General features: G+C 53.5%; 4 protein-coding genes across 11 annotated transcripts; 3 read left to right on the top strand and 1 right to left on the bottom strand.

Annotated features, from left to right (window-relative positions):
* Nucleotides 1-4198: 4198 nt before the first annotated feature.
* Nucleotides 4199-4900, bottom strand: LOC105998225 (keratin-associated protein 10-3-like). The gene is made up of 2 exons (XM_013032891.1): nucleotides 4596-4900; nucleotides 4199-4535 (listed from the first exon to the last, which is right to left on the bottom strand). The coding sequence occupies exons 1-2, from the start codon at nucleotides 4898-4900 to the stop codon at nucleotides 4199-4201; spliced, it is 642 nt and encodes a 213-aa protein (XP_012888345.1).
* A 1643-nt stretch (nucleotides 4901-6543) lies between these two features.
* On the top strand, nucleotides 6544-7014 carry LOC105998246 (keratin-associated protein 12-1-like). 4 transcript variants are annotated; one of them, XM_013032916.1, is made up of 3 exons: nucleotides 6544-6596; nucleotides 6717-6816; nucleotides 6877-7014. In XM_013032916.1, the coding sequence occupies exons 1-3, from the start codon at nucleotides 6544-6546 to the stop codon at nucleotides 7012-7014; spliced, it is 291 nt and encodes a 96-aa protein (XP_012888370.1). The 4 variants fall into 4 exon arrangements, with proteins under 4 accessions (XP_012888370.1, XP_012888369.1, XP_012888368.1 ...); XM_013032915.1 differs by having other exon boundaries at nucleotides 6747-7014; XM_013032914.1 differs by having other exon boundaries at nucleotides 6544-6680; nucleotides 6786-7014.
* A 13626-nt stretch (nucleotides 7015-20640) lies between these two features.
* On the top strand, nucleotides 20641-21231 carry LOC105998244 (keratin-associated protein 12-1-like). 4 transcript variants are annotated; one of them, XM_013032912.1, is made up of 3 exons: nucleotides 20641-20693; nucleotides 20934-21033; nucleotides 21094-21231. In XM_013032912.1, exons 1-3 carry the CDS (start codon nucleotides 20641-20643, stop codon nucleotides 21229-21231), a joined length of 291 nt encoding a protein of 96 aa, XP_012888366.1. The 4 variants fall into 4 exon arrangements, with proteins under 4 accessions (XP_012888366.1, XP_012888363.1, XP_012888365.1 ...); XM_013032909.1 differs by adding an exon at nucleotides 20784-20837 and having other exon boundaries at nucleotides 20904-21231; XM_013032911.1 differs by having other exon boundaries at nucleotides 20964-21231.
* Nucleotides 21232-24668: 3437 nt separating this feature from the next.
* On the top strand, nucleotides 24669-25139 carry LOC105998247 (keratin-associated protein 12-1-like). 2 transcript variants are annotated; one of them, XM_013032919.1, is made up of 3 exons: nucleotides 24669-24745; nucleotides 24872-24941; nucleotides 25002-25139. In XM_013032919.1, exons 1-3 carry the CDS (start codon nucleotides 24669-24671, stop codon nucleotides 25137-25139), a joined length of 285 nt encoding a protein of 94 aa, XP_012888373.1. The 2 variants fall into 2 exon arrangements, with proteins under 2 accessions (XP_012888373.1, XP_012888372.1); XM_013032918.1 differs by having other exon boundaries at nucleotides 24669-24805; nucleotides 24911-25139.
* The last annotated feature ends 1442 nt before the right edge of the window (nucleotides 25140-26581 follow it).

The raw sequence follows: 26581 nt of genomic DNA, 5'->3' as shown, positions 1-26581 counted from the left end.
CCTCCCTCCTCCCTCCCATCCTCTCCTCCCCCTGTCCTCCCCACAGCTCTCTTCTCCTCCCCAGCTTCTCTCCTGGGGTGCAGAGGTGGTCAGTGGAAGGCGTCCCGGCTGCTCTCCTGGGGTGCAGAGGTGGTCAGTGGAAGGCGTCCGGCTGCTCTCCTGGGGTGTAGAGGTGGTCAGTGGAAGGTGTCCCCGATGTTCTCCTGGGGTGTAGAGGTGGTCAGTGGAAGGCATCCCCGGCTGCTCTCCTGGGGTGCAGAGGTGGTCAGTGGAAGGCGTCCCGGCTGCTCTCCTGGGGTGCAGAGGTGGTCAGTGGAAGGCATCCCGGCTGCTCTCCTGGGGTGCAGAGGTGGTCAGTGGAAGGCGTCCCGGCTGCTCTCCTGGGGTGCAGAGGTGGTCAGTGGAAGGTGTCCCCGATGCTCTCCTGGGGTGCAGAGGTGGTCAGTGGAAGGCGTCCCGGCTGCTCTCCTGGGGTGCAGAGGTGGTCAGTGGAAGGTGTCCCCGGATGCTCTCCTGGGGTGCAGAGGTGGTCAGTGGAAGGCGTCCCGGCTGCTCTCCTGGGGTGCAGAGGTGGTCAGTGGAAGGCGTCTGGGAGGCCAGGCTCCCGCTGCCGCACTCTTCCCTCCTGATTTCGGGGCGCGTGTGCTGTGTAGCTGCTGCGTCTCATGCCCTTCTCTGTGGGCCTCAGCCTCTCCGTCCAAGAGGGCGCTGCTGGTGGATGAGGTGGGGCCGGGCTGTGTCCCAGGCAGTTTAGGGCCATGCTGTGTGTATGGCGCAGCAGTATCCCCAGGGGGAAACCACCTTCCAGCTGTAGCAGGAACTTTCCAGACCTGTCCCTGGCAAGTGGGTGTTGCCTGAGAACATGCTGCTGAGCTGGGATTCCGGTCTGGCCAGAGTTCCTCAGTCCTAGAGTTCACAGACTTGGCTGGAAGCCAGGTTCGGTCCTCTACTTTTGTGTCAAATACATTAAGACCAAGAAGAGGGCCCAGCCCAGCCCAGCCCAGGCATTGCCAGTTAGATGTCTATATCGAGTGCAACAAATGGTTGGGGCTTGCTTTTTATTTTGCCAGTCCTGGGGCTTGAGCTCTGGGGCCTGGGTGCTGTCCTCACTTCTTTTGCTCAAGGCTAGTGGCTAGTGTTCTACATTCGATCCACACCTCCACTTCTGGCTCTTTTGGTGGTTTATTGGAGATAAGACTTTGCTGCCAGGGATGGCTTCAAACCACGATCCTCAGATCTCAGCCTCTTGAGTAGCTAAGATGACTGGTGTGAGCCACTGGTGCCCAGCAGGTCTTGCTTTTTGTGAATCCAAGTTTCTGTTCTGCATCTTTACTGGGGAGTTGAGACCATGTACATCCAATGTTCATATTGAGAGGTATGACACATCTCCTATAATTTTGTGGTTTTGTGGTGCTCCTTCTTCCTGCTTTACTAATCTAGTCTTCTGGTAGAGTTTTCCTGTATTTCCTATTCTATATTTTCCTCTTCTTTAGGTAGCATTCCCTTAAGTATGTTTTTTTTTTTTTGGGTGCTGTTTTAGGAGTCATGAACTCCTTTAGCTTTTGTTTATCATGGAAGCTTTGAATTCTCCATCAGTTTTGATGAGTGGCTTTTCTGCATACAGTATCTAGAGTTGGCAGTGTCATTCAGGGCTGAATTCTGTCTCTCCCTGTTCTGTGTCTGTGTTGTCTGTTATTCTAATGGTCCTGTCATTCTAAGTTCCTTGTGTCCTCTCTTTCTCTTTCGCAGCTTTCATATTCTTTCATTCTGCATACGTAGTGTTTTTACGGCAATGTGTCTGTGGTGTCTTTTCAGTAAGTTCTGAGCACCTTCACGGCACAGATGGCCCTCTCCTGAAGGCATTCTTTCATTGACCTGGTTCTCAATGCCTTTAGTTTTCTTTCTTATTCATCATCTATGCTCACAATTTGTAGGTTTGAGCTTTTAACAGTCAGAGAGGTCTTGTAAAGGCTCCCTCGTGTCTCATAAGTGTGTGTGTGTGTTTTAATTTTTAACTTTCTAGATTAAAAATATTTTTACAAAGTTTTTTTTTTTATCGAATTCCTCTGCTTTTTTTCAACATGTGATACCCTGTCTCAAGTCCCTCTGTTCTACTGCCCAGGCTTTGCCTAACCTTCTTATTTGAGAAATTGAACACTTCATTTCTGGTACCTCAACTTGATCCCTGCCCCCGTTCTCTTCATTAAATTTCTGCCTTCTTTAGTTCATTCAGCTGTTTGTGTGTATCTTCTTGTTTTTTTTTTCCAAACACTTGTTGGATTTGTCTAGAGTTAAAAAGATTTATTCCTTTATTTCATTAACCAATGTTATCATTTTTATTGAATTCGTTGTTTAGCATCTCTTCCTCTTCATTCTGACTAAAGCCCTTTCTTGTGGCGTTATTGGTGTGTGAGGCACAGCCTCACGATCTAGGACCCTCTGAGCCAAGCAAGTAGGCCGAGGGGTGGTCTACCCTCTCTCTCCTCTCATGGCTTCCTGGCTCTCCCTGCAGGATACCTGGGCAGAACATGGGGTTTGTCTGGGAATTGTCCTTGAGGGCTTCCAAGGCTGGCTGTAAGGTTTGCTGAAAGGAAACCGCCACAAGGATCAGGCACAAAGAGTTTATTGGGGAAAGAGCCAACGGCTGGCCCGCATGAGATGAAGGTGTTCCTGAGAGAGAAGGGAAGGGAAGGGAAAGAGGGAGGGGATGTGGGTGAGGGGGAGTATGTGAGGAAAGAGGGGAGGTGTGACCACAGCAGGTGCGAAGTGACCTCAGAGCCCAGGGAACCGCCCACTTCCATGGGAGGCAGGGCTGGGCGGGTCAGGAGGTGACCTCAGCAGAGGAGGGTGTGGCTTCAGAGCCCAGGGAACCGCCCACTGTCCAAGGGAGGTGGGGCTGGGCGGGTCAGGAGGTGACCTCAGCAGAGGAGGGCGTGGCCTCAGAGCCTGGGTCCTTTGCTGACTCAGGCAGGTGGCTGATGGTCAGGCGGGGGAAGAGGAAGCAGAGGCTGCTCTCCCAGGCAGACCTAACACTGGTGTGCTCTCGTAGAGAGGTGGCGCTTCCTTCTGGAAAGGAAGTTCTGTAGGAGGGGCTGTGCTGTCACGGGTGTCCTCTGCGTCCCCGCCTCCCTGGACAGGTGTCTGGCAGGGTCAGGCATCGATCCTGACTGGCTGGAGGCTGGACCAGACGGGTCCGGTGTGTCCGTCCGCCTCACACCCAGGGAGGGCAGGACAGTAGGCTCAGCTTCCAGGGCCATTCTTAAGGGCCCGGGTGTGGCCAGCCGAGGCTATAGGAAACCGAAGGGCGACCACAGGTCCCTGTGCATAGCCAGGTGTGGATTCGTCAATCCAGGTAGTGTAGGAGCCCAGCAAGAGCAGCGGGGGGCGGGGGGGTCCTCTGCAGGTCAGAGGACATCACGGGGCAGACTCGCAGACCAGGGTGCACTGGGAGGGGTCTGAGGACGAGGCCCTGGGGGGTGGGAGGCAGGGTGTGGCGGGAAGGCGGTGCTGGAGGAGAATGTGCTGGGTCACCGGGAGCTGTTTTGGGCAGGGCTGGGTGGTTGGGAGGACTCAGCTCTGTTCTTCTCGTTAGAAAACCTCGTGGATGTGTGCAGCTGAGCAGGGTCCAGGGACAGCTGCGCTGAATGGAGGAGATGGGAGGGCTGGGCAGCTGGCTGGGGCCGGGCAGGGCTGGGCTCCGATTTGCCCACCGATTCGCAAGGTGGCGCCGGGTGTTGCCCAGGGGAGGCAGCCATGTGGGTCTGGGTGCCACACCGGCGACTTGGCAACTCCTGGAGAAGGGCCGGCCTACGGAGCCCCTTCCGCACAGTGCCAGGGCCGTCAATGCAGGCCCGCGGGAGGCTGTTCAACCAGGAACGCGGGAGGAAGCGCAGCGCACAGCGGGGTCAGGCAGAGCACTTTGTTAGGTACGCAAGGAGACGTTAGCCAAAAAGTACACAGCCGTGTCCAAGAGGCTGAGTGCAGCAGTCCAGAGTGTGGAGAGGAGTCCCTCGGCCGGTGACTTGGCCCAAGGTGGGAGCAGAGGAGGAGGCAGGACTATCTTGTTTTAACAGGGTCCCCTCCAGGACTAAGCAGAGGTTGAGTCTGGGCCTGAACCCAGGGAAGTCAGAGGCTGAGGCAGCTCAAAGGCCTGCAGTGGGAGGGGGAGGAGGGGCCTGTGCTCACATGGCCATGCCCATCAGCAGCTGCACTGGCCCGGGGAGCCGCCACAGCAGGCCTGGCGGGAGCAGGCAGGGCGGCACAGCAGGGACACGCACGAGGCCGCCGGGCGGCAGCAGCCGGGCTGGCAGCAAGGGGCACAGCAGGAGGAGGTGGGCACGCAGCAGGCGGGCCTGCACACGGGCCTGCACAGCAGGGACACGCTGGAGGATGGCGGGCAGGGCGGGCAGGGGCGGCAGCAGGGCTGGCAGCTGGACGGCTGGCAGCAGCAGGAGGAAGCCCCGCAGCACAGGGGCTCACAGCACACGGGTCTGCAGCACATGGGTGTGCAGCACAGGGGCTCACAGCACACGGGTCTGCAGCACATGGGTGTGCAGCACACGGGCTCACAGCACACAGGCTTACAGCAGACGGGCTTGCAGCAGACGGGCATGCAGCAGGACGGCTGGCAGGCTGAGCAGGGGCAGCAGCAGGGCTGGCAGCTAGACGGCTGGCAGCAGGAGGGTGTGCAGCAGCTGGCGCAGACGGACTGGCAGCAGGGGCTGGACGCACAGCCCGCTGGGGAGCAGAGGAAGGTGAGGCAGGGGGCGGGGGCGCAGCCGCGGGGCTGGCAGCAGCTGGGGGCGCTGCAGGGCTCGCAGCAGCTCTCTGGGCAGTCGTCCACCTGCCAGGAGGCGTGGGTGCAGGCGTCGGAGCAGACAGACATGGTGGAGGCGGCCATGGCGGCGGGGCTGGGAGGAGCGGGAGGTGTGGGTGAGTGTGTGTGAGTGTGTGTGAGTGTGAGGTGCTCTGGGCTCCTGGGCTTTTATACCCCTCCTGTGCGTGCTGTCCTGGCCACAGCTTCCCCTTCCTGGTGTGTTGGCTCCTGGCTGCGTTGCCGTGTTTGTTTGCTGAGATGCTGTGCAGCTTGTTTTCCGCCAGTCGGTGTCTGTGCCCGGGGCAGGAGCAGCAGCTTGCCAGTTCGGATGGGGCTGCCTGCCATTGATCTCTCTGCCGTTCACCTCTCTACCTGTCATCTCTCTGTTGGCCTGTGCTCTGTCTGACCCTGTGTCTGTCTGTCATCTGTGTGCCTCGAGCATGGTGCTTGGTACCCACAGTAGTAGGTGTCTTGGGTGGAGTGTTGGGTGGAAGGGAAAGGAAGTGGTCTGCCTCAGGACCTGGAGTACAAGCTGTCCCCGGCCCCTCAGCCCAACCTACCACAGCTCTGCCTGTCTTGTCATCACGGTGGCTGCCAGTACACCAATACATCTGTCTTCCAGGGGCTGGAATCTGAGAGCACTGGCAGACCCAGTCCTGCAGCTCTCTGCACAGCGTCCTCTTCAAGAACTCTCTTACAGAAGCCCCATCTTCTGCACCTTATTTACAAAGTCTCCTTGCTATCAAGGTTGAACCAAAGCCTGGGATTCTTTCTAAATGTGTATTTGGAGACTTTCCCAGTGTCCACTTTGAGTTTTACAAGCACAGTGCTGGAGGGCCAAGGGCATGAGGGAGATTCGCTGTGTCCCTTCTTTGGGTTTTGGGAACTGGAGGACAGGCGGGACCCCCGGGAGAAGACAGAGGATGGCCTCTGAAGACAGGCTGCATCCGCTCCTCTTACCTTGCTAAAAGCATTTCCAAAGACTAGGGACCAAGCTGAGAGCCCCGTCCCCCAGGAGTGGGGTGACCTGGGTGACCCTCTGCTGTCTCAGAGGCTGCTGTGCATGTGTGAGGCTGGCCAGACCCCCCACTCACAACCCACACTCCCCCAGCTGCCTGCCAGTCCTGCTGAGGCTCCTGGGGACCTGCATCTGTCGAGTTTCTCAGAGCTGGGAGTTGCGACTCCATGCATGGGGTGCAGGCTTGTGTCTCATTCTGCTCCCTAAACAGAGACTTTTAGAGACCAGGATCCTGGGCCCTACTGAGACAGGAGTCTCTGTGTCTTCTCCCGGCTGTCCTCTGCCCCACCCAGCTCTGAGTCGCCAGTGATCAAGAATGTGCATTCTGCAGACCCATCCTGATCAGCAGAGGACAGAGCTCTGGCTGCTTGAGGACTGTCACTGCAGGGAGGAAAACTCAGGGTCCTGCAGCTTGGGAGCCTCACAAACGTGAGTCAGAAAATGTGATGGAGGAAGGCAGAGTCAGGTTGAGCCAGAGAAGGACCAGAAAATGCCCAGGGATGGGCGATGCCACAATAAAGGCTCAGCAGTCAGAGCTGACGTGAGGGCCAAACAAAAGCAGACAATGCGGTCTAGATAATGCATCAGGAAGCAGAAGGAGGAAGACATGGCTGTGTTGTATTGTTGGGACACCTGGGCTGGGTATAAAAGCTGCCCAGAGCAGGAGCCAGACATTACCACCTCCTCTCCACACCAGCCAGCCTCCACCATGTGCCATACCAGCTGCTCCACAGGCTGCCAGCCAGCCTGCTGTGTGTCCAGGCCCTGCCAGCCATCCTGCTGTGTGTCCAGTCCCTGCCAGCCGGCCTGCTGTGTGTCCAGGCCCTGCCAGCCATCCTGCTGTGTGTCCAGTCCCTGCCAGCCGGCCTGTTGTGTGTCCAGTCCCTGCCAGTCATCCTGCTTTCTGTCCAGTCCCTGCCAGTCATCCTGCTGTGTGCCCGTGAGCTGCAGACCTGCCATGTGCATTCCTGTGAGATTGCAGGTGGCCTGCTGTTCCCCTGTGAGCTGTAGACCTAGTGTGTGTGTGGCTCCTTCCTGCCAGTCCTCCGTGTGTGTTCCTGTGAGCTGCAGGCCTGCTGTGTGTGTGTTCCCCAGCTGCCAGTCCTCTGTGTGCTGCCAGCCGTCCTGCCCCACCCAGGTCTGCAGACCTGTGTCCTGCAGCACTCCTGCCTGCTGCTGACCAGCAGAGCTCAGCCTGCTCTTCCCAGTGCATCTGCGCCCTTCCCAGCACTGCTCCCTGTGGCTGTGGTGCAGCACCCAGCAGGTGGAGAGTCCCCTCATCCTACCCTGACCTGCGTCATGCATGCTGCAGGATGATCTGGATCCCTGCTCTGACTGGTCCCCAGAGGGCCGGGCTGTCAGGAGTTTGCTGTAGGGTCACAGACTCCAAATAAATGTGCATTTCTGCCCCCTTTCACGCTCTTGTTTGCTGTCTATTCTGACCATGGAGAGTTGGAGGGGAGGCCGTGTGGACCCCACAGAGAGGCTCCTGCAGAGCCAGGCAGTGTCAAGGGGACAAAGCAGAAGCAGGGAGGGCTGTGTGCATTGTCAGGAATGCGGTAGGTGCAGATGGAGCTGTGTCCCTGTGTTCGTGCCTGTCATCCTAGGAGGCAGGGTGAGGCCTGAGAAGCACATTCAAAGCCAGCCAGGGCACACAAAACCACAAGGCTTGACTTGTGATTAACCAGCAAAACGCAAGATGTGGAGGCATAGCTGAAGGAGTACAGTGCCAGCTGTGAGAGTGGGACCCCGTTTCTCAGACCCAGTATCAGCGCAACGAGACAAAACAACCGCCCCAAGCCAACCAACCAAACCCACAGAATCCCGGAAGAATGTATGTAAAAGGCTCAGCATGGTGGTGCATTCTTATAGCCCCAGCAACTTACATGACAAAGATCAGTAGGATACAGGTTCAAGGTCCACCCAGGAAAAGAGCAAGACTTCATCTTATTGAACAAAATTGGGCTTGGAGGCACACACAATTGCAGCCATGTGTCTAGCAGAAGGAGGAGGGTGTGGACAGGGGCCAGTCCCTTCAGTAGAAAGCATGAGACCGTACCTGAAAAATAGACAAAAGGAAAAAAGGGCTAGTGATGATGCTGAGTGGCAGCAGAGTGCTTATAACAGTGTGGCTAAGTGGTAGCAGAGTGCTTGTACCAGTGTGGCTAAATGGTAGCAGAGTGCTTGTACCAGTGTGGCTAAGTAGTAGAGTAGGTTGGCTGAAGGCACTGAGTTCAATCCTCAATACTGCCCACCCCCAAAAAAGAGAGCAGAGAGGCACGCAGAGAGTCTGGGAGGGGATTGTGGGATGTAGAAGAAGCAGTAAGCCCTGTTTGTGGGCAGGCAGTGGGGGAAGAAGGGAGGACGGCAGTGGAGCCGTGGGCACGGCTCTCCTCACACTAGGTGTGAGTTGTAGCAAGTTTTGTCCCAGTGGGGTTTCTGTGGAGCCGGGGCAGCCCTCACAGGATGGACTGCCAGCGCCTCGCCTTTCACATGCTCCTGGTCTACTACTTTGGAGCAGGCAGTTCAATCTCCCTTTAGCTGTTTAAGTTTACATTTTTTGGGGGGTCCTGGGTCTTGAACTTAGGGCCTAGGCTCTGTCCCTTGAGGCTAGTGCTCTACCACTTGGGCCACCGCGTCACTTCCAGCTTTTTCTGCGTAGTGAGTTAGAGATGAGAGGCTCATGGACCTTCCCGCCTGGCAGGCTTCTACCTGTGATCCTCAGATCTTATCCCTGAGTAGCTGGGATGGCAGGCGTGCGCTTCTGGTGCACAGCGTATTCCTTCTTTTGATCAAAATCTTTCCATGATATATTTTTAAATGTTTGTGAGGAAGAGATTAGATTTTAAGACTCATGTGTTGGTGGCGGGGTGGGGGGGCTGGGGGGGGACCCGGGCCTGTGCCCAAACGATGTCAGGACTTGTGGGGTGACAGCAGCTCTAAGCCCACGCCACCAACCAGGAGACCAGAGGCGGGAAGAAGGAAGGAAAGGCGGATTCATTTTGGCAGACAAAATGAGGACCATGCAGGCTACTCTGTCTGTCTGTCTAGGGCTGTGGAGGGCTGGGCTGGGCTTCTGGAGGTGTGTGCTAAGGTGTGTTCTGGTGCCCAGTGGTGGCCTGGTAGCTGACGTGGAGGCAGGGGCCTCCGGTTCCCTGCTGTCCCGTGGTTCCGTCCCCCAGGTCAGAACGGACATGATGGTCTTGCCTGGGGCTGAAGACACATTTGTGAGTTTCCTGGAATGGGATTGGGGGGGGGGCGGTGCAGGAGAAGAGACCACGGGAAGCAGAAAAGCTCTTTGAAAACCTGTGAGACTGAAAGCAGACTGGCTGGTGAACTGAGCTGGATTTGGGCTGAAGGCGCAAGGTGGGCATGTTGGGGGTCTCCTCCTTTGACAGTCTGGGGTGTTGTTTCTGGCCATTGGGGGTCTCCTCCCTTGACAGTCTGGGGTGTTGTTTCTGGCCATTGGGGGTCTCTTCCCTTGACAGTTTGGGGTGTTTTCGGCTGTTGGTCCATCATGATCTTGGTCTTTTCCCTTAAACACACAGGTCTGGATGCACATGAAGGGCTGTCATTATGAACAGGATGAAGGTAGAAACTGGCTACAACCCTGTGTAGGGAGCCCTCCAGCCTGAGCCCTGGGGCTCAGAAGGTCATCCTGTGTGGCCCGGTTGAACTCCTCCAGAGATGTTCCACACGGGCACATCTGCTCGGCCAGGGGGGCTGAGCAGCCACTTGCACCCTTCCTGTACTGCTCACGGGCTATGGGGAAATCAGAATACTGGATCCAGTCCCTCACATCATCCAGTGATCACAGGGACCCAACACCTCCGGGTGGGCCGTGTGCCCTCGGCCAGGGCACCGGGGCCTCTGCCATCCATCCTGTCCCAGCAGAGAGGATGGGATTGTGGCTCTGTGCTCTGCATCTCTATACCTGAACAAGATCATGAGCTGTGCTTTGCCCCGTGCCGCCATCCTGTATGAGAACTGGAGGAAAGTGGCCGTCATGGCATCCCACGGAGGGACAGAGCACACACACAGTGTCCTCACACACACAAGTCCTTCCACTAGCCGGCTGTCCATTCAGCAGAGGCCCACTCTGGGGGGGGTCTTTACCATGGGGAGGAGACACCGCCCACATGGGTGCTGTCCTCTGCCCTCTCATGGACAGGGAAGCGGGAAGTAGCGCTCTCAGACCCAGGATAGGCCGGGCTTGGGCTCCCCAAACCCAGGTCAATTGGGCATGCTCCAATCTGTTTCAGCGTGGCATCTGCCACTAAAATAGAGGGCGGGCAGTGGAGGTCCCACTAATGTAAGTCCCCTCAGGGAGGCCAGGGCGGGCGGCCTGAGGCGCAGGGAAGCTGGTTGGGTCTGACTCTCACTTGGCCGGTACGGTCAGGGGCCTGCTGTGGTCCGCAGGGAGCCGGCCTGGGGTCGGTGACAGGGATGACTGGGGCTCTTGCACACCCCACAGATGGCGGAGTCAGGTCCCAGAACCCATCACTGTCCTCCCTTAGCAAAACTTCAAGGCCTGCACTGGGGACAGGTAGAAGTTCTGAGTGGTTTCTGGGTGGAGCTTCCAGGCCTGCAGTCTGCCACACAGCCCTTTGTCATTGGCTCTGGCCAGTCTACCCCCAAGGTATGTGAAGGGCTCTGTCTCTTTAGAGCATTTGGTAAGCCAGCACCCTCCCTGGGAGCCAACCTGGCCTTCCTCAGAGGAAGTCTATGTGGGCCTGAAGCCATGTTTTTTGATGATCTTATCTATCTAGCAAGCTGTCAGTGTATTTTGCATCAGTATCAGCAAGCCAATCAGCTTGCTTTCTGGTGCTTCTGCTTTGGATGGTGGCGGCACTGTTTGGCCCGTGAATGGCTCCCACATGGTCATCTGTTTTGCATCTCTTGTTAGTAGATTGGAAGTTAAGGTCCTTGCAGCTGGCATAGCATTTCAAAATCAGGAGCTACTCTGAAAGCATGGCTCTGTGTGTGCCCAGCGGCTGTGTGCACGTGCATGTGGTCTCTCTACCTGCTCACAACCAAGGGTGGAGGATGCTGAGCTGGTGGTGGAGATGCACTCTACCATTCCTGTCAGACACGCCCTGCCCCGCGGGAGCTCTCACTCTATCACCAAGGCAAGGCCTGCAGCTGGTCTTGAAGGCTGCTGCCGCAGGAGCGGCTGCTCCACCAAGGCGACCGTGGTGGAGCAGGGATTAGAACCAGGGATGTCAGGCCTCAAGGTGGGCTTGATGCTAGGAGAGATGGTGACACAGAAAACAGAAGTGTGGTGGTGTGAGGGGCTGGCAGGGTGAGGGTACGCGAGCCTCGCAGTGGCTGAATGGCTCTGTTCCTGGGCCAACTTCTAGGAACAGCATGCTGTGTGCACTCTGGAGTCTGCCAGGTCTATTTTGATCTCCTGGCTTTGGGGAGGGGACCCCCAGGGTGTTTTTCTTTTTTTTTTTTTTTGTTTTTTTTCAAAATATTTTTTTTTATTGTAAAGATACTATACAGAGGGTTACAGTTACATGAGTGAGGTAATGAGTATACTTCCTCTTGGACATTGTTAGCCCCTCCATTGTTTTCCCCCTACCATCCCCTCCCTCCCTCCCTTCCCCGAAGTTCTTTTTTTTTTTTTTTTTTGATTGTGATTAAGTGATTACATAGTTTCTAAGTCACAAGTTCATTCTAACTTTCCTGGAACAAATTGTCTATCACAGTCTGTAATATATAACAGTGTTCACATGTTATACACCATACATGTGATCAGCAGCATGGGGATATTTAGTAGTGGTTCAACCAGATGAGCAGGAGTTCTTTGTTTCTTAAGTCCTGTTAGTTTTGTCGTATCACCTAACATTTTGGATTTATCATCCACTTATCAGGGAGACCATGTACCGTTTGTCTCTTCGCTCTTGGCTTACCTCGCTCAACATGATTCCTTCTAGCTCCATCCATTTCCCTGCAAATGCCATTATTTTGTCATTTCTAATGGCTGCATAATATTCCATTGTGTATAGATACCACAATTTTTGGATCCATTCATCTGTGGTGGGGCATCTGGGTTGTTTCCATATCCTAGCTATTGTGAACAGTGCTGCAATAAACATGGAGGTGCACGTGTCCTTGTATATTGGTTCCTGTTGTTCAGGGTAGATGCCTAGAAGTGGTATGACTGGGTCGTAAGGGAGGTCAATCTTTAGCTTTCTAAGGACCCTCCAGACTGCTTTCCAAAGTGGTTGTATAAGTGTACATTCCCACCAGCAGTGTAATAGGGTTCCTCTTTCTCCACATCCCCTCCAGCATTTGTCGTTGGCTGATTTGTGGATGTGGGACATTCTGACTGGGGTAAGGTGGTATCTCAGGGTTGTCTTTATTTGCATTTCCTTCACCACCAGGGATGATGAACATTTCCTCATGTGTTTCTTTGCCATTTTTATTTCTTCATTTGAGAAGTCCCTCTTTAGTTCCCTTGCCCATTTAGTAATTGGTTTGTTAGGTTTGGGAGGGATTAGTTTCTTGAGTTCCCTGTATATACAGGATGTTAACCCCTTGTCTGATATATTGCTGGTAAATATTTTTTCCCAATTAGTTGGTTGTCTTTCTAGCTTAGTTGCGATAGATTTAGCTGTGCAGAAGCTTTTTATTTTAAGGTAGTCCCATTTGTCGAGTCTCTCTCCAACTTGTTGTGACCCTGGGACTCTGTTCAGGAAGTTCCTTCCTGTGCCTATTAGTTCAAGTGTCTCTCCTACTCTGTCCTGCAGTAGTTTCAGAGATTCAGGTTTAATGTTAAGGTCTTTAATCCATTTTGAGTTGATGTTGGTGCATGGTGATAGGCTGGGGTCCACTTTTAGTTTTCTGCATGTGGCTGCCCAGTTTTCCCAGCACCAGCGGTTGAAGAGGCTGTATTTCTTCCATTGTATGTCTTTGGCTCCTTTGTCGAATATCAGCTGGCTGTAGGCCTGTGGATTTATTTCTGGATCTTCTATTCTGTTCCATTGGTCTTCGGGTCTGTTTTTGTGCCAGTACCATGCTGTCTTTGTTATTATAGCTCTGTAGTAGAGTTTGAAGTTCGGCATGGATAGCCCTCCCATATTGTCTTTATCCCCTAGAATTGTTTTGGCTATTCTAGGTCTTTTGTTGTTCCATATAAATTTTTGGACTGTTTTCTGTATTTCAGTGATGTACGTCATTGGGATTTTAATAGGAATTGCATTGAATTTGTATATTAGTTTTGGAAGTATTACCATCTTTACTATATTAAGTCGGCCTATCCAGGAGCATGGGAGGTCTTTCCATTTCCTAGTGTCTTCTGCAATTTCTTTCTTTAACTTTTTATAGTTCTCATTAAATAGTTCTTTTACATCTTTGGTTAGGTTAATTCCTAAATATTTTATTTTTTGGGAGGTTATTGTGAATGGGGTTGCTTCCTTTATTTCCCTCTCTTCCTGTACGTTATCAGTGTATAGGAAGGCAACTGATTTTTGTGGGTTTATTTTGTATCCTGCTATTTTGCCGAAGTGATTTATGATTTCTAAAAGTTTGGGGATGGAGTTTTTGGGATCGTGGAGGTATAGTATCATGTCGTCTGCAAAAAGGGATAGTTTAACTTCTTCTTTCCCTATGCGGATCCCTTTAATGTCTTTTTCTTGCCTTATTGCCCTGGCTAGGGGTTCTAGGACTATGTTGAAGAGGAGTGGAGACAGTGGGCATCCTTGCCTTGTTCCTGATTTTAGGAGGATTGGTTGTAGCTTTTCCCCATTAAGTATAATATTGGCTGTTGGTCTGTCATAAATGGCTTTTATTGTTTTTAGAAATGTTCCTTCTATTCCTATTTTCTCCAGAGCTTTTAGCATGAATGAATGTTGAATTTTATCAAAGGCCTTTTCTGCATCTGTGGCAATAATCATGTGATTCTTGACCTTGGCTCTGTTGATATGTTGGATTACATTTATTGACTTACGTATGTTAAACCATCCCTGTGTCTCTGGGATGAAGCCTACCTGATCATAGTGTATTATTTTTTTTATGTGTTTCTGGATTCTGTTAGCTAGAATCTTGTTAAGGATCTTTGCATCTGTGTTCATCAAGGAAATTGGCCTGTAATTCTCCTTTTTGGTTGGGTCTTTGCCTGGTTTGGGGATGAGTGTGATGTTGGCTTCGTAGAATGAGTTTGGGATAGTTCCCTCCTTCTCTGTTTCTCTGAAGAGCTTGAGGAGTATGGGTATTAGTTCTTGTTTAAAGGTCTTATAGAATTCTGCTGTGAATCCATCTGGTCCTGGGCTTTTTTTTGTTGGAAGACTTTTGATAGCTTCCTGTATCTCATTATAGGATATTGGCTTATTTAATTGGTTAACTTCTTCTTTGCTCAGTTTGGGTAACTTGTATTTCTCTAAAAATGCATCCATTTCTGCCAGATTTTCTTCCTTTAGAGAGTATAGCTTTTGAAAGTAGTCTGTTAGAATTGTTTGGATATCTTGGGTACGTGTTGTGATGTTTCCAGTGGCATCCCTAATCCTATTAATATGGGTTTCCTCTCTTCTTTTTTTAATTAATCTTGCCAACGGGCCATCAATTTTGTTTATTTTTTCAAAGAACCAGCTTTTTGTTTGGTTTATTTTGGTTATGGTTTTCTGATTTTCTAATTGGTTAATCTCTGCTCTTAATTTGGTTATCTGGCTTCGTCTAGTAGCTTTAGGTCCTATTTTTTCTTGTTTTTCTAGCTGTTTTAGTTGCAACATGAGATTATTTACTTGGTCTGTCTCCATTCTCTTGATGTGGGCACTGAGGGCAATAAATTTGCCCCTCAGGACTGCTTTTGCTGTGTCCCACAGGTTTCTTTGTGAGGTGTTTTCATTTTCATTGAGTTGTAGGAAATTCTTTAATTCTTCTCTGATCTCTTCTGTTACCCAGGCGTTGTTAAGGAGTGTGCTGTTCAATTTCCATGTATTAGAGAAATTTCTGCGGTATGCTTTGTTATTGAGAGCTAGCTTGATTCCGCTGTGGTCAGATAAGATACAGGGGATTATGTCGATCCCTTTGTATTTGCTTAAGTTCCTTGCATGAACTATGATATGGTCTATTTTGGAGAAAGTTCCATGAGCTGCCGAGAAGAATGTGTACTGTGTTGTTTTAGGGTGAAATACTCGGTAGATGTCAGTTAATTCCGCTTGAAGTATGGCCTCATTTAATTCGGTAGCTTCTTTGCCAATCCTCTGGTTGGTAGACCTGTCCTTTGGTGAGAGTGGCGTGTTAAAGTCTCCTAGTATTATCGTATTGGGATCTATTTTTTTCTGTAAGTTTGAGAGCATTTCTTTGACATATCTGGGTGCACCAATATTTGGGGCATATAGGTTGATGATGGTTATATCCTCCTCTTGGATTGTTCCCTTTATTAATATGTAGTGTCCGTCCTTGTCTTTCTGTACTGTTTTTAATGAAAAGTTTATTTTGTCAGATATCAGGATAGCTACACCTGCTTTCTTACTGGGGGCATTTGATTGGTAGATCCTTTTCCACCCCTTCACTCTGAGTTTGTTTGTATGTTTGGCTGAGAGGTGGGTCTCCTGAAGGCAACAGATGGATGGGTCTTGTTTTCTGATCCAGTCTTCAGTTCGTTTTCTTTTAATTGGCGAATTCAGCCCATTTATATTAAGAGAAAGTATAGAGAGATGTCATTGTTGTCCCTGCCATTCCGTTTTCCTAAGTTTTTCTTCTTTCCTTTCCTCCTGTGCTTGCTCAGTTAGACTTTGAGTAATGCCTGTTTGGGGCAGGTCCCAGTTCCTGGTTGCTTTCTTCAGGTTGTGTCCCCCCTCTTAGAATTCTTTGTAATGCTGGCTTACTGTTTATGTATTCATTTAGTTTTTCTTTGCTATTAAAAGTTTTCAGTTCTCCATCGAATGTGAATGCTAGCTTTGCCGGGTATATCAGTCTGGGTTGGCAGTGATTGGCTCTCAGGGCTCGTATGGTACTTTCCCAGGCTTTTCTTGCATTCATTGTTTGTGTGGAGAGATCTGCAGTAATTCTAATTTTTTTCCCGTTGTAGTATAGCTCCTTCTTCATTTTTGCTGCATGCAGGATTGTTTCCTTATTATTCAGATCCATCATTTTTACTATAATGTGTCTAGAAGTGTTTCTCCTGGGATCTTGCTTGTTGGGTGTTCGATAAGCTTTTGTGATGCAGTTAAGTTGGTCGTTTTTGAGGTGGGGGAAATTTTCATTGATTATCTTGTTAAATAGGGGTTGCATTCCCTTGTTCTGGAATTCCTCACCTTCGTCCACTCCGATTATGCGAAGGTTAAATTTTTTAGCATTATCTGCCTGTTCTTGAATTTCCCTTTGGTTTAATTTGAGTGATTTTTCCATATCTGTCACTTTTTGGTCCAGTTGGTGTATTCTGTCTTCTGTATCTGACACTCTACCTTCCATTTCATTCACTCTGTTGACTGTGGCTTCTATTGTGGTTTGCATGGAGGAAATGGATCCCTTTATGGATTCAATGTTGGTTCTCAGAGTACTGATCTCACCTCTCAATGAGGTATGCATTACCTCTAATTTGGCGTTTATCTCACTTCTTACTGAGGTTTGTGCAGCTTCTATTTTTGCATCCAACTTTTGTTTGATATCCTGTATCTCTTTTGATAGTTCATCCTTATGCTCTTTCAATTTCTGATCAATTTCTCGCTTTATTTCTTGAGTCATTGCCTCCAGCAACCCTTGGATGTAGCTTTTGTCTTCCATTCCTGCTTTGCTCCCACTGGGGTTCTCCCCTGCGTGGCTGCTGGCTTTTGAGGTGAGCTTGCTGTCCTGGGTGGTGGTAAACCTTGTGATTTTTCTTTGTGATTTTCGCATGGAGGTTCAGGAGACTGCTCTTCAATTTTGTTTTGGTGTGTCTGTCTTTGCTTGGTTGCTGATTCTGTATTGGTAGAGAGAGTCTGTGCCTGATCTGGGTTCTGTTGGGAGCCTATTTCCAGCTGCTATTCTGACCTACTTAGGATTCTCAGCTCTCTGCTGTAGATCTGGCAGTTCCCGCCTTTGGAAGGGTTGAGCAGCCTAGATTGCTTGTGTTTGCTTCTACGGGTGCTCTTGTGAAGAACAGATGCTCTGGATGCACTCTCCCAAATACTGGAGTCTGCTATGGGCTCCTGATGTATTTTTGTTTGTTTGTTTTGGGCTGGTTGTGGGCTTGAACTCTAGGTTTGGGTGCTGTCCCTCAGCTCTTCAGCTCAAGGCTGGCACCCTACCATTTGAGCCACAGCACCACTTCTGACCCTTTTTGCTTTTGTGATGCTGAGGAATCAGATCCTGCAGCCTGGAGCGCGCTCGTTAGGCCTGTGCTGCTGTGTATACCACCTAGGTTATGCAGCCTGGGGGACTCAGTTCAAATTTCTTCTACTGTTGGTAGTCTTGACCCAGGGGCGCTGTTCCTGGCTTGGGCATTTAAGCTCCCTTCCAGGGGCACTCTTGCTCTGGCCTGGCCAGCAGAGTGTGCTCCACCGGCTGGTGGAGCTCTCGAACAGTTCCCAGTTTTAGTGGGTCCTGTGGTCCGGATGTTGGGGAGGGAGTCTAGGTCAGGGTCTGGGGATTCCCTCCAGCTCAGGGTCCCCTGTGAAGTACTCACCCTGGAGCTGGTTGTTTCTGTGTGGTGTAGGTCGTCAGTTGTTGTTGCAATCCGAGTTCAGTTGGGGTGGTTGCAGGCTGGGTTGGGCGGCCCCCGCCGGGTCGTTGCGATCGCGATCTGGCGGGTGGTCGGCCGACAGGTTCGCTGCTGCTGGTGCCGGGCGGCTTTGGCGGGATGGAGCCTCTCCGCTCCCGTGGAGAGTTAGGGGTGGGGGTGGGATCCTCGTGGAGAATCCCGGCTGGTAGGTTTCTCTGTTCCTGGCGATCTGCTGTTCTGCGGACCGGACCGGTACCTGGTATCTGCAACCGGTACCTGGTATCTGCGAGCGGCCCCCTCCCCAGGGTGTTTTTCTTTTCTTCACGTCCGAATAGAGGAAGGCAACGTGGAGTTGAGGTGCCCAAAGCAGGTGTTTGGTCTAAGCTACAGCAGAGGGGTGTCCCGGATCCACTCAGGGGGCAGATTGTGGTCCTAATTTTTAAAAAGAAATATGGTGGACAAGTCCCTCAGGAAAAGCTAGGAAGCCAGGTTCAGCCTTGTCCCATTCACATGGATTCCTGCAGTGTTTCCTTGCTTGGGGGGCAGGGGTAGGAGCCTGAATGGCTCCCACTTCTGTCTGCTTTGACTGAGAGTCTTGATCAGGTGGCAAAAGTGTGGCCAGGGGAAGCTTATCTCAGAAGACCCTGAGTCAATGAAGCCGCCTGTGGCAGCATCTGGTGCTCGGCTTGAGGAGGAGCATGGCTGGAGTAGGGGAGAAGGAGGAAGAGGCACTTGGGTTACAGCTCAGAACTAGGAGCAGGAGGCGGAGGTAGCTGTGAGTAGCCAACCTTCTACAGATGGAGATGTAGGGCAGAGGCTCCGCCCCCCCCCGCACCGGGGAGGGGGCTCGGGTCTCCCTCAGCCCCTTCTGTCCTGCTCCTGTCCTTTTCCCGCCGCATGAGGGCCTCAGTCCCAGCTCTGCTACGCATGTTCTGTAAGATACAGAACATGGGAGGTAAGGAAGAGGACGAGATCTGGAGATGTATTAATTTAGGGAAAGGCCCAGTCAGAGGCCCAGTTCAGCACAGCACAGAGAAGCAGAGCAGGCTGGAGGGCAGCTACAAGAGCAGCCTCTGTGGTGGATGCAGGATGGAGAAGGTGCAGTCTGGTAGATGACCGGCCTCATCAGGAGATGCTTCCCTGGCCTCCTCTTGGCCTGAGGCTCCGTGGCTTAGGACCACCGGGAGTCTCCCTGCTGGAAGATGTTGTTTTCTTTTCTGGCCTCTGCTGTTGCCTCCCTGCTGCACTCAGCTCAGGAGCCCTTGCCCTGCCAGAGGCTTCCAAAGGCCCTACCTCAACACACCATGAATACACCTGGAACAAGTTGTCTTGTCCCAGACAAAATGGCAGGCACATTCAAGCCCTTGTTCATCCTTCTACATTTCCTGCTGTACAAATCTACTTCTGATGAATTTTCTTTTTTTTTTTGTCAGTTGTGGGGCCTAGGCCTGGGTGCTGTCCCTGAGCTCTTCAGCTCAAGGCAAGTGCTTTACCACTTGAGCCACAGCACCACTTCTGGTTTTCTGGTGGTGAATTGGAGATAAAGAGTATCACAGACTTTCCTGGGCTGGCTTTGAATGGTGATCCTCAGATTTCAGCCTCCTGAGTAGCTGGGATTACAGGTGTGAGCCGCCGGCACCCAGCTTCTGATGAATTTTCTCTGTACACGGTGCTGAGGAATCGAACCCAGGGCTTCATGCATGCTAGGCAAGCACTCTACTACTAAGCCACATTCCTGGCCCCTTATGAATTTTCTTAGTGATTGTTTTCTCAAAGCACTCACTGCATTCTCAGCGTGTGCAAGTATTTTTCCCCAGATAAAGCAATACTGGGTAGCTGTTTTATCAGTGGATGAAGACAACGTTCCATTGTCATATGGCCTCCACTGTCTTGGAAGAGGAGTCTGCGATCTCTCATCTGCAATCTCTCACGTGTGACTCTTCCCGCTTCAAGGACTTGATGGCTATTTTTGTTCTTCATGTCCTAAATTACCATGTGGAGTGTCTCCTAAAATTTCCCCAGCTGTCTAGTTGTAGGAGGCTGGTTTGGGGCCCATTTTGTGCCCTCCCTGGGTCAGTACATTGTCCACATTCATTTCTCGTACATCCTGTGTCTTTCAGCACAGCTCCTCTACCAGGATTTGTTCTAAGAGCACCGTCTTCTGTGCCACTTCTATAGCTTCCTTGCTCGAAGCGTGACTGGGGTTGAGTGGATGAAAGCTGGGACTCTGAAAGTGCTCGAGAAGCTTCCCAATGGCGCACTTTGTGTTTTGCTGGGAAAGGGGAAGGGGGGCAACAGATGGCTGCCATATTCCTCCTTTGTTGTTGTTGTTGTTCTGTGGGGTAGCTGTAAGGATGCATGTTCACAGGGAGAGGACAAGGGGTAGCCTCTGGTGAGTGCCCATGGCCCCTTCTCTGGCCTTGAGCAATCCCACAGGTGTGGCACTGGGTCACAGTTCCTGTCCCCCAGGCACCCAAGCTGCTCAGGCCTCCAGCCTGAGGCCTCTGGGACCTGCCTTACTTCTGATGCCCCCCAGAACAGGGCTGAGGAATCCTTCCATGTGGATGCTGTCTCCAGGCCTGGAGGGGAGCTGTATCTCATTCACTTCCCTAGTTTTCTTTTACATAGCAGGGAAGGGTCAACCCATGGTTCTTCACATCATGCAGCCACCCTCCTAACTCAGGGAGAGAGCGTCTGTGTGCCCTTCCCCCTGCCTGTCCTCTTGGACTCCAGTCATGGAGTGCCTTCACTCTGAAATCTGGATCTGCAGATATTTCCCGACTAGTGGACATGGGTGGGTTTTGTAATTGCTTGGAAAACATCATCCCATAGGGAGGAAATACAGGCCCTGGATCTTGGCAATCTCACTAAGTTTGGAAATGTGATGGAGCAGAACAGAGCCAGGTGGAGCCCAGGAAAGACCCAGGCAGGTTCCACAAGTGGTAGGTGATTGGGGAAGAGACAATTAGCTAGGAAGCTGAGTCTAAACACCAACAAATACAAATGGGAGATACTTCAGTCTAGTTAATGAAACAGGAAGCAGAACAAGGAAGACACGGCTGTGCTGTGTGTTGTTGGGAGACCTGGGCTGGGTATAAAAGCTGGTCAGGGCAGGAGCCAGACATTACCACCTCCTCCCCACACCAGCCAGCCTCCATCATGTGCTACACCAGCTGCTGCTCAGGCTGCCAGCCATCCTGCTGTGTGTCCAGGCCCTGCCAGTCATCCTGCTGTGTGTCCAGGCCCTGCCAGTCATCCTGCTGTGTGTCCAGTCCCAGCCAGTCATCCTGCTGTGTGTCCAGTCCCTGCCAGCCGGCCTGCTGTGTGTCCAGTCCCTGCCAGTCATCCTGCTGTGTGTCCAGGCCCTGCCAGTCTTCCTGCGGTGTGTCCAGTCCCTGTCAGCCATCCTGCTGTGTGTCCAGTCCCTGCCAGTCATCCTGCTGTGTGTCCAGTCCCTGCCAGTCATCCTGCTGTGTGTCCAGTCCCTGCCAGTCATCCTGCTGTGTGCCCGTGAGCTGCAGACCTGCCATGTGCATTCCTGTGAGATTGCAGGTGGCCTGCTGCTCCCCTGTGAGCTGTAGACCTAGTGTGTGTGTGGCTCCTTCCTGCCAGTCCTCCGTGTGTGTTCCTGTGAGCTGCAGGCCTGCTGTGTGTGTGGTCCCCAGCTGCCAGTCCTCTGTGTGCTGCCAGCCGTCCTGCCCCACCCAGGTCTGCAGACCTGTGTCCTGCAGCACCTCTGCCTGCTGCTGACCAGGAGAGCCCGGCCTGCTCTTCCCAGCGCGTGTGCCTGAATCTGTGCCCTCTCTAGCACCTTGCTTGCCTTCTCCCCATGAGGCTAGTAGAAACACCCAAGCCATTCCTGGCCCCCCAGGCGGTGATCATGGGGTGATGTTTACCTCCCACTTCCTCCCTGAGAAGGCCTGATCCCCTTGACCTCCCCTTGCTCCAATGACCAAATAAACTGTCTTGTTCAGTGTATTAGTGCCTTTCTGTCCCTGCTTGTGTCTCTGGCTATGCTGAGATCACTAAGGATTTGGGCAAGTCCTTTTCTGGCCCATGTTCACTGTAGCTCATCAGAAGGGAGCACTGGGTAAAGGAAGCTGCCTGACAGGCCGGTGTGGTGAGATCCAGAGCCTGTGTGGACCCAGGAACATGGCCCTGCCAGGATTCCCTGTCCCTGCCACACAGCTCTCCCTCCCGTGGTGACTGCAGGCAGAGGCCATGTGGATCCCTGAGACTCGGCATGACCAGAATGGGCCTCCACCTCCACAGGTGCTGCCTGGCTTCCGGGTCCTTCAGACTCATGCCACAGCTTACATGAGTATTTCCCTCTAGGTCACAGAAGTTGATTTGCTCTGTCAACCAAACCCCCTATTGCTGGTCAGGTTCCCCATCTTCTACTGATAAGGAATCATCATTGAAAGTAAACACCAGTGTCTCACTTTCCAGCACAGAACCTGGGACACGTTTGTAATGAGGCCCACTTCCTGGGGTAGGGCGTGTTGCCATGAAGCGATTGTACCCTCTACTCTTTCTGAAGAATATATTTGACTCACCTGTCTGGGTGAGTCAGTGTGGTCACTTCTGCAGATGCAGAAGCTCTGGGAATGAGGTTTTTACTCTTGTCCACTCTGAGGAGCTCTTTTGTTCTTGTTTCCTTGTGATCCCGAGATTGTACCCCTGTGCAAGCAGGCAAATGCTTGCTACACCCCAGCCCTCCCTGCAGTTCCATGGTGGTCATTCCATGTTAAAGGCTTCCATGGGGGGCTGGGAAGGTGGCTCAGTGGTAGAGTGCTTGCCTCACATGCATGAGGCCCTGGGTTCGATTCCTCAGCACCATATAAGCAGAAAGAGCGAGAAGTGCACAGTGGCTCAAGTGGTAGAGCACTATCCTTGAACTGGAGAGCTGAGGGACAGCGCCCAGGCCCAGAATTCAAGCCCCACAACTGATTTTTAAAAAAGGTTTCCCTAGGGCAGGCAGCTATAGAGTCCCAGGCTCTTCCTTCCATGGAATTCACCCTGCGCCCTACCATCCTCATTGCTGTCACAGACTCCAAAGTGCCCGCGTATGTGCTAGAAGCTGGCCATGGGTCTCAAGTTGTGAAACTGGTTTATAACTTGTAACCAAGGTTGCCTGGGACCCACTGAGTTGTTGGAATTGGGGCTTTGGATACGACTAAGCCTGAAGTAGAACTGGGGAACAAGGAGAAGGAGTCTGTGTCCTCCACAGAGTGGACACCCTGCCCCAGAAACTCCGGGGAGACTCAGACCCACAGGGGTGGCATTCTCTTTGAGACTGAACACCAGTTTGGGCCTCAGAGGTGAAAGCCAGGGGCAGGACTTAGAAGTGTAAGGTTCCCTGTGTTTGCTGTCCTCCTGAGCCAGTATGTGTCCATCCGGTAGAGTGACCCTAAGGCCTGTGCAGAGCCACACGAGGGCAGCGTGGGCATCATCATGCAAGGGCAGAGTAGACATCACATCAGAGTGAATGTTGCCAGCTCCTCCTGTGGTCCGAGCACAGCACACGCTCTGTCTGACAACAGAGATATGCACAGCTGTGTGTGACCATGTGCCCGTGGACAACATATTTCAGTTTAAAATGTTCAGTGTAAACCCCACATGAGACCAGTTGTCCTGCAAGAAAGGAAATGTGCCTTGGTGTTTGTATGCGTGTTTATAGGCGTGCCCAGCTGGCTTCCATTCTGATCTGCTTGAAGGGTGTCTGCCGTTGTCTCTTGCCGTAGTTACAGTACTTCAAGCAGGTGAATTTATAAGTGGTAGTAGTTCACTTAGCCTGTGGTCCTGGAGGCTGGACTGTCCAGGGCGCAGTGCTGCCCTCCAGTGGGGGCCTCCACAGCATGCTAGTTTGCAGAAGGCTGGCTTGAGTCTCTTTTTCCTATGAAGCTCCAGTGCCAACCGGGGGTCCTGAGGGTGAAGCCCCATCCTTGTGCCCGCAAGGCCCCTCTGCAAACCCGCAAAGCACATCTGCAGTAGTTATGCAGAGGTGAAGCTTGGGGGTCCCACATCCACACCTCACCCTCCTGAATGTGTTCGCATGAGGAGGACTGGCTGAGCTATTTCTCTGAACCTTTCTCCCCTGCTCAGTGGGCTGTCATTTTCTCTTTTTGAGTCAGATGTTCTAGGCTGCAGTTTTGTCTTTCCGTGGTTGAGATGTCCCAGGGTCCCTGTGCTCTGTTGTCTCTGCAGAAGAGTTGTGGCTTACTTTTTCCAAGCAAGATGCTGGAAGCACTAGCGGGTAGTGGGGAAGATCTCCACGGTTTCATGTATGTGGCTTTTAGGTGGCCTAATGAAAGCCCAGAGTCCCCGGGAGGAGACATGTGGTGTCCTCTACTGAGTGGTGTGCCTCCAACTTGCACCTCTAAAGATCCAGTTCCCAGCCCTGAGCTGCTGTGCCCCAGGCCCTGGGCACCCCCTGTGGAGACCTGCCATCATAGGTGACAATGGCTGCCCCGGTGGCCCCATAGCCCCTGCGTGCGGGCTTCTGTCTGCAGGTGCTGTGGTGCTGCATCAGGTCTGTTGCTTTCCTGGACCAGGGCTGTTCTGGCCTTCACCTCATATCAGGGTCTCCATGTGAGAGATGCAGTGCTGCACTTTATTCTGGTTCCCCAAGAAGTTTCCTACAGACAGGGACTTGGGTCCCACTGAGACATGGTTCTCCAGAACCCATGCCCTCCACGCATGCCCACCAGGGGACCAGGAATCTGTGCCCTCCTCCTGTCCATCCTCCTCCTGACCCCAGCTCTGAGCCATGGGGTGATGCGTGAGCACACTGTGACCAGGCTCCGTGTCCCATCCTGATCCGCTGAGGACCGAGCTCTGGCTGTCTGAGGGCTGTCACCGCAGGGAGAACTCGGGCTCCTGCGGCTCTGTAGCCTCCCAAGTTCAGGTGAGGAAATGCGATGAGCAGAACATAGCCAGGTGGAGCCCAGAAAGGACCAGGGAGGTGCCCAGGGTGAGCTGGGGCTGGGAACGCTGCTCAGGAAGCTGAGTCCAAACATCAACAAGCACAACTGCTGACAATGCACCCTGGGGACAGGAATGAGGAAGCAGAACAAGGAAGACACGGCTGTGCTTTGTATTGTTGGGAGACCTGGGCTGGGTATAAAAGCTGCCCAGAGCAGGAGCCAGACATTACCACCTCCTCCCCACACCAGCCAGCCTCCACCATGTGCCACAACAGCTGCTCCACAGGCTGCCAGTCGGCCTGCTGTGTGTCCAATCCCTGCCAGCCATCCTGCTGTGTGTCCAGTCCCTGCCAGCCATCCTGCTGTGTGTCCAGTCCCTGCCAGCCATCCTGCTGTGTGTCCAGTCCCTGCCAGTCATCCTGCTGTGTGTCCAATCCCTGCCAGTCATCCTGCTGTGTGTCCAGTCCCTGCCAGCCATCCTGCTGTGTGCCCGTGAGCTGCAGACCTGCCATGTGCATTCCTGTGAGATTGCAGGTGGCCTGCTGCTCCCCTGTGAGCTGTAGACCTAGTGTGTGTGTGGCTCCTTCCTGCCAGTCCTCCGTGTGTGTTCCTGTGAGCTGCAGGCCTGCTGTGTGTGTGGTCCCCAGCTGCCAGTCCTCTGTGTGCTGCCAGCCATCCTGCCCCACCCTGGTCTACAGACCTGTGTCCTGCAGCACCTCCGCCTGCTGCTGACCACACACTGCCAGCCAGCTGTCCTCAGGGCAGCTTGATGTCACATGAGCCCCCAAGCGCTGTCCTCTGTGCGTGCCCAGACCCACGCCATCCTTGGGTCCTTTCTTAGAACATGAAAGGATCATCTGTTCTGCCCAGCACGGCTTCCAGCCTCCTTCTCTTACCCACTGTCCTAATAAACAGTCTGCGCTGCTAGCATCCTTCCTTTCCTGTGTTCAGGCGCTCCGAAGGCCGTCGGGGTCATGCTGGTCATCTGGTGTCACCGGGTCATCAGCAGGGCGTGCAGGGCAGGGCGTGCAGGGCGGAGAAAGCGGCCGGCTGCGCTGGCGCGGTGAGGTCTCCCCAGACTCCCTGGGGCCCGGGCTGGCCTCTCCGGTCCCTGTCCTGCCTCCCCCTAGTCCTGCCCTGTGGGGATGGTGGTCGGCGAGGTCTAGCGTGCCCCGCTCTGCGTCTTCTCTAAACCATACCTTCCTCTGGGGGGCTCTGCGCGTCCTCCCGGCAGGTGCCCCCTCCGCGGTGTTTGGGCCACGTCTGGCGGCTCCGCTGCCCATCTGTCTTTTGCTGGTCCCAGGACGCATGATGTGTGCAGGACCAGGGCGCATGCATGCGGGGGTCAGGGCGCGTGCATGCGGCCGTCAGGGCGCGTGCGTGCATGGGTCAGGGCGCATGCGTGCAGGGCCAGCGCTTTGCCGCGGGCCTGTCGCTGGCCCCTCGCGGTGGTGCGGGGCTGTCGCAGGTCAGTGGCGCCCAGAGGACGCAGACCTGTGGTTCTTGCTCAGCGCTGCCCGCCTCGGCCCAGCCGAGGCGCACAGAACGGCGCACAGGGCCACCGGCCGGGCAGCAGCGGCTCGTGTGGCCCTCCATGAGGAAGGTGAGCCACGTGGTGCGGCCGGGCCGGGGCTCAGCTCCAGGAGCAGGAGGCCGGGCGCGGGGTGCGGGAGGCCGGGCCGGGGCTCAGCTCCAGGCGCAGGAGGCCTCCACGGCCCTCGGGGAGGTGGAGCCTGGGTGGGGGCGGAGCCTGCGCAGGGGCGGAGCCTTGTGTGGGTGAGGGGCGGAGCCTGCGTGGGGGCAGAGCCTTGTGCAGGTGGGGGCGGAGCCTGTGGGGGGAGGAGCCTACATGAACAGGGTGGAGCCTTGTGGGTGGAGCCTTGCATCAGGGAGGCGGAGTCTGGGGCGGAGCCTGCGTGGCAGGCCTGCAACTCGGAGCCTCGGTGGCTGAGCTGAGCGCATTTGCACCACGTGGACGTGAGAGCCGGCTCGCGAGCCGCCGTGAGCGCCGCGGCCCTCCGGGCTGCACCGCAGGCCGGGGGACTCGTGAAGAGGCTCCGGATGCGTGGTCAAGGCCCGACAGCCCGGCCGCGAAGCGGCTCCTGGCCCCGCACTGAGTGCTGGGACCTGTGCAGTGCGGGTCCCTTCTCCTTATGAGCCGGCCAGAGCCCGCG

Source organism: Dipodomys ordii, unplaced genomic scaffold, assembly GCF_000151885.1.
Source record: "Dipodomys ordii isolate 6190 unplaced genomic scaffold, Dord_2.0 Scaffold159, whole genome shotgun sequence".
Lineage (NCBI taxonomy): Eukaryota > Metazoa > Chordata > Mammalia > Rodentia > Heteromyidae > Dipodomys > Dipodomys ordii.
Note: the sequence above shows the minus strand (reverse complement) of the source record. Positions and strands in the feature narration are given on the sequence as shown.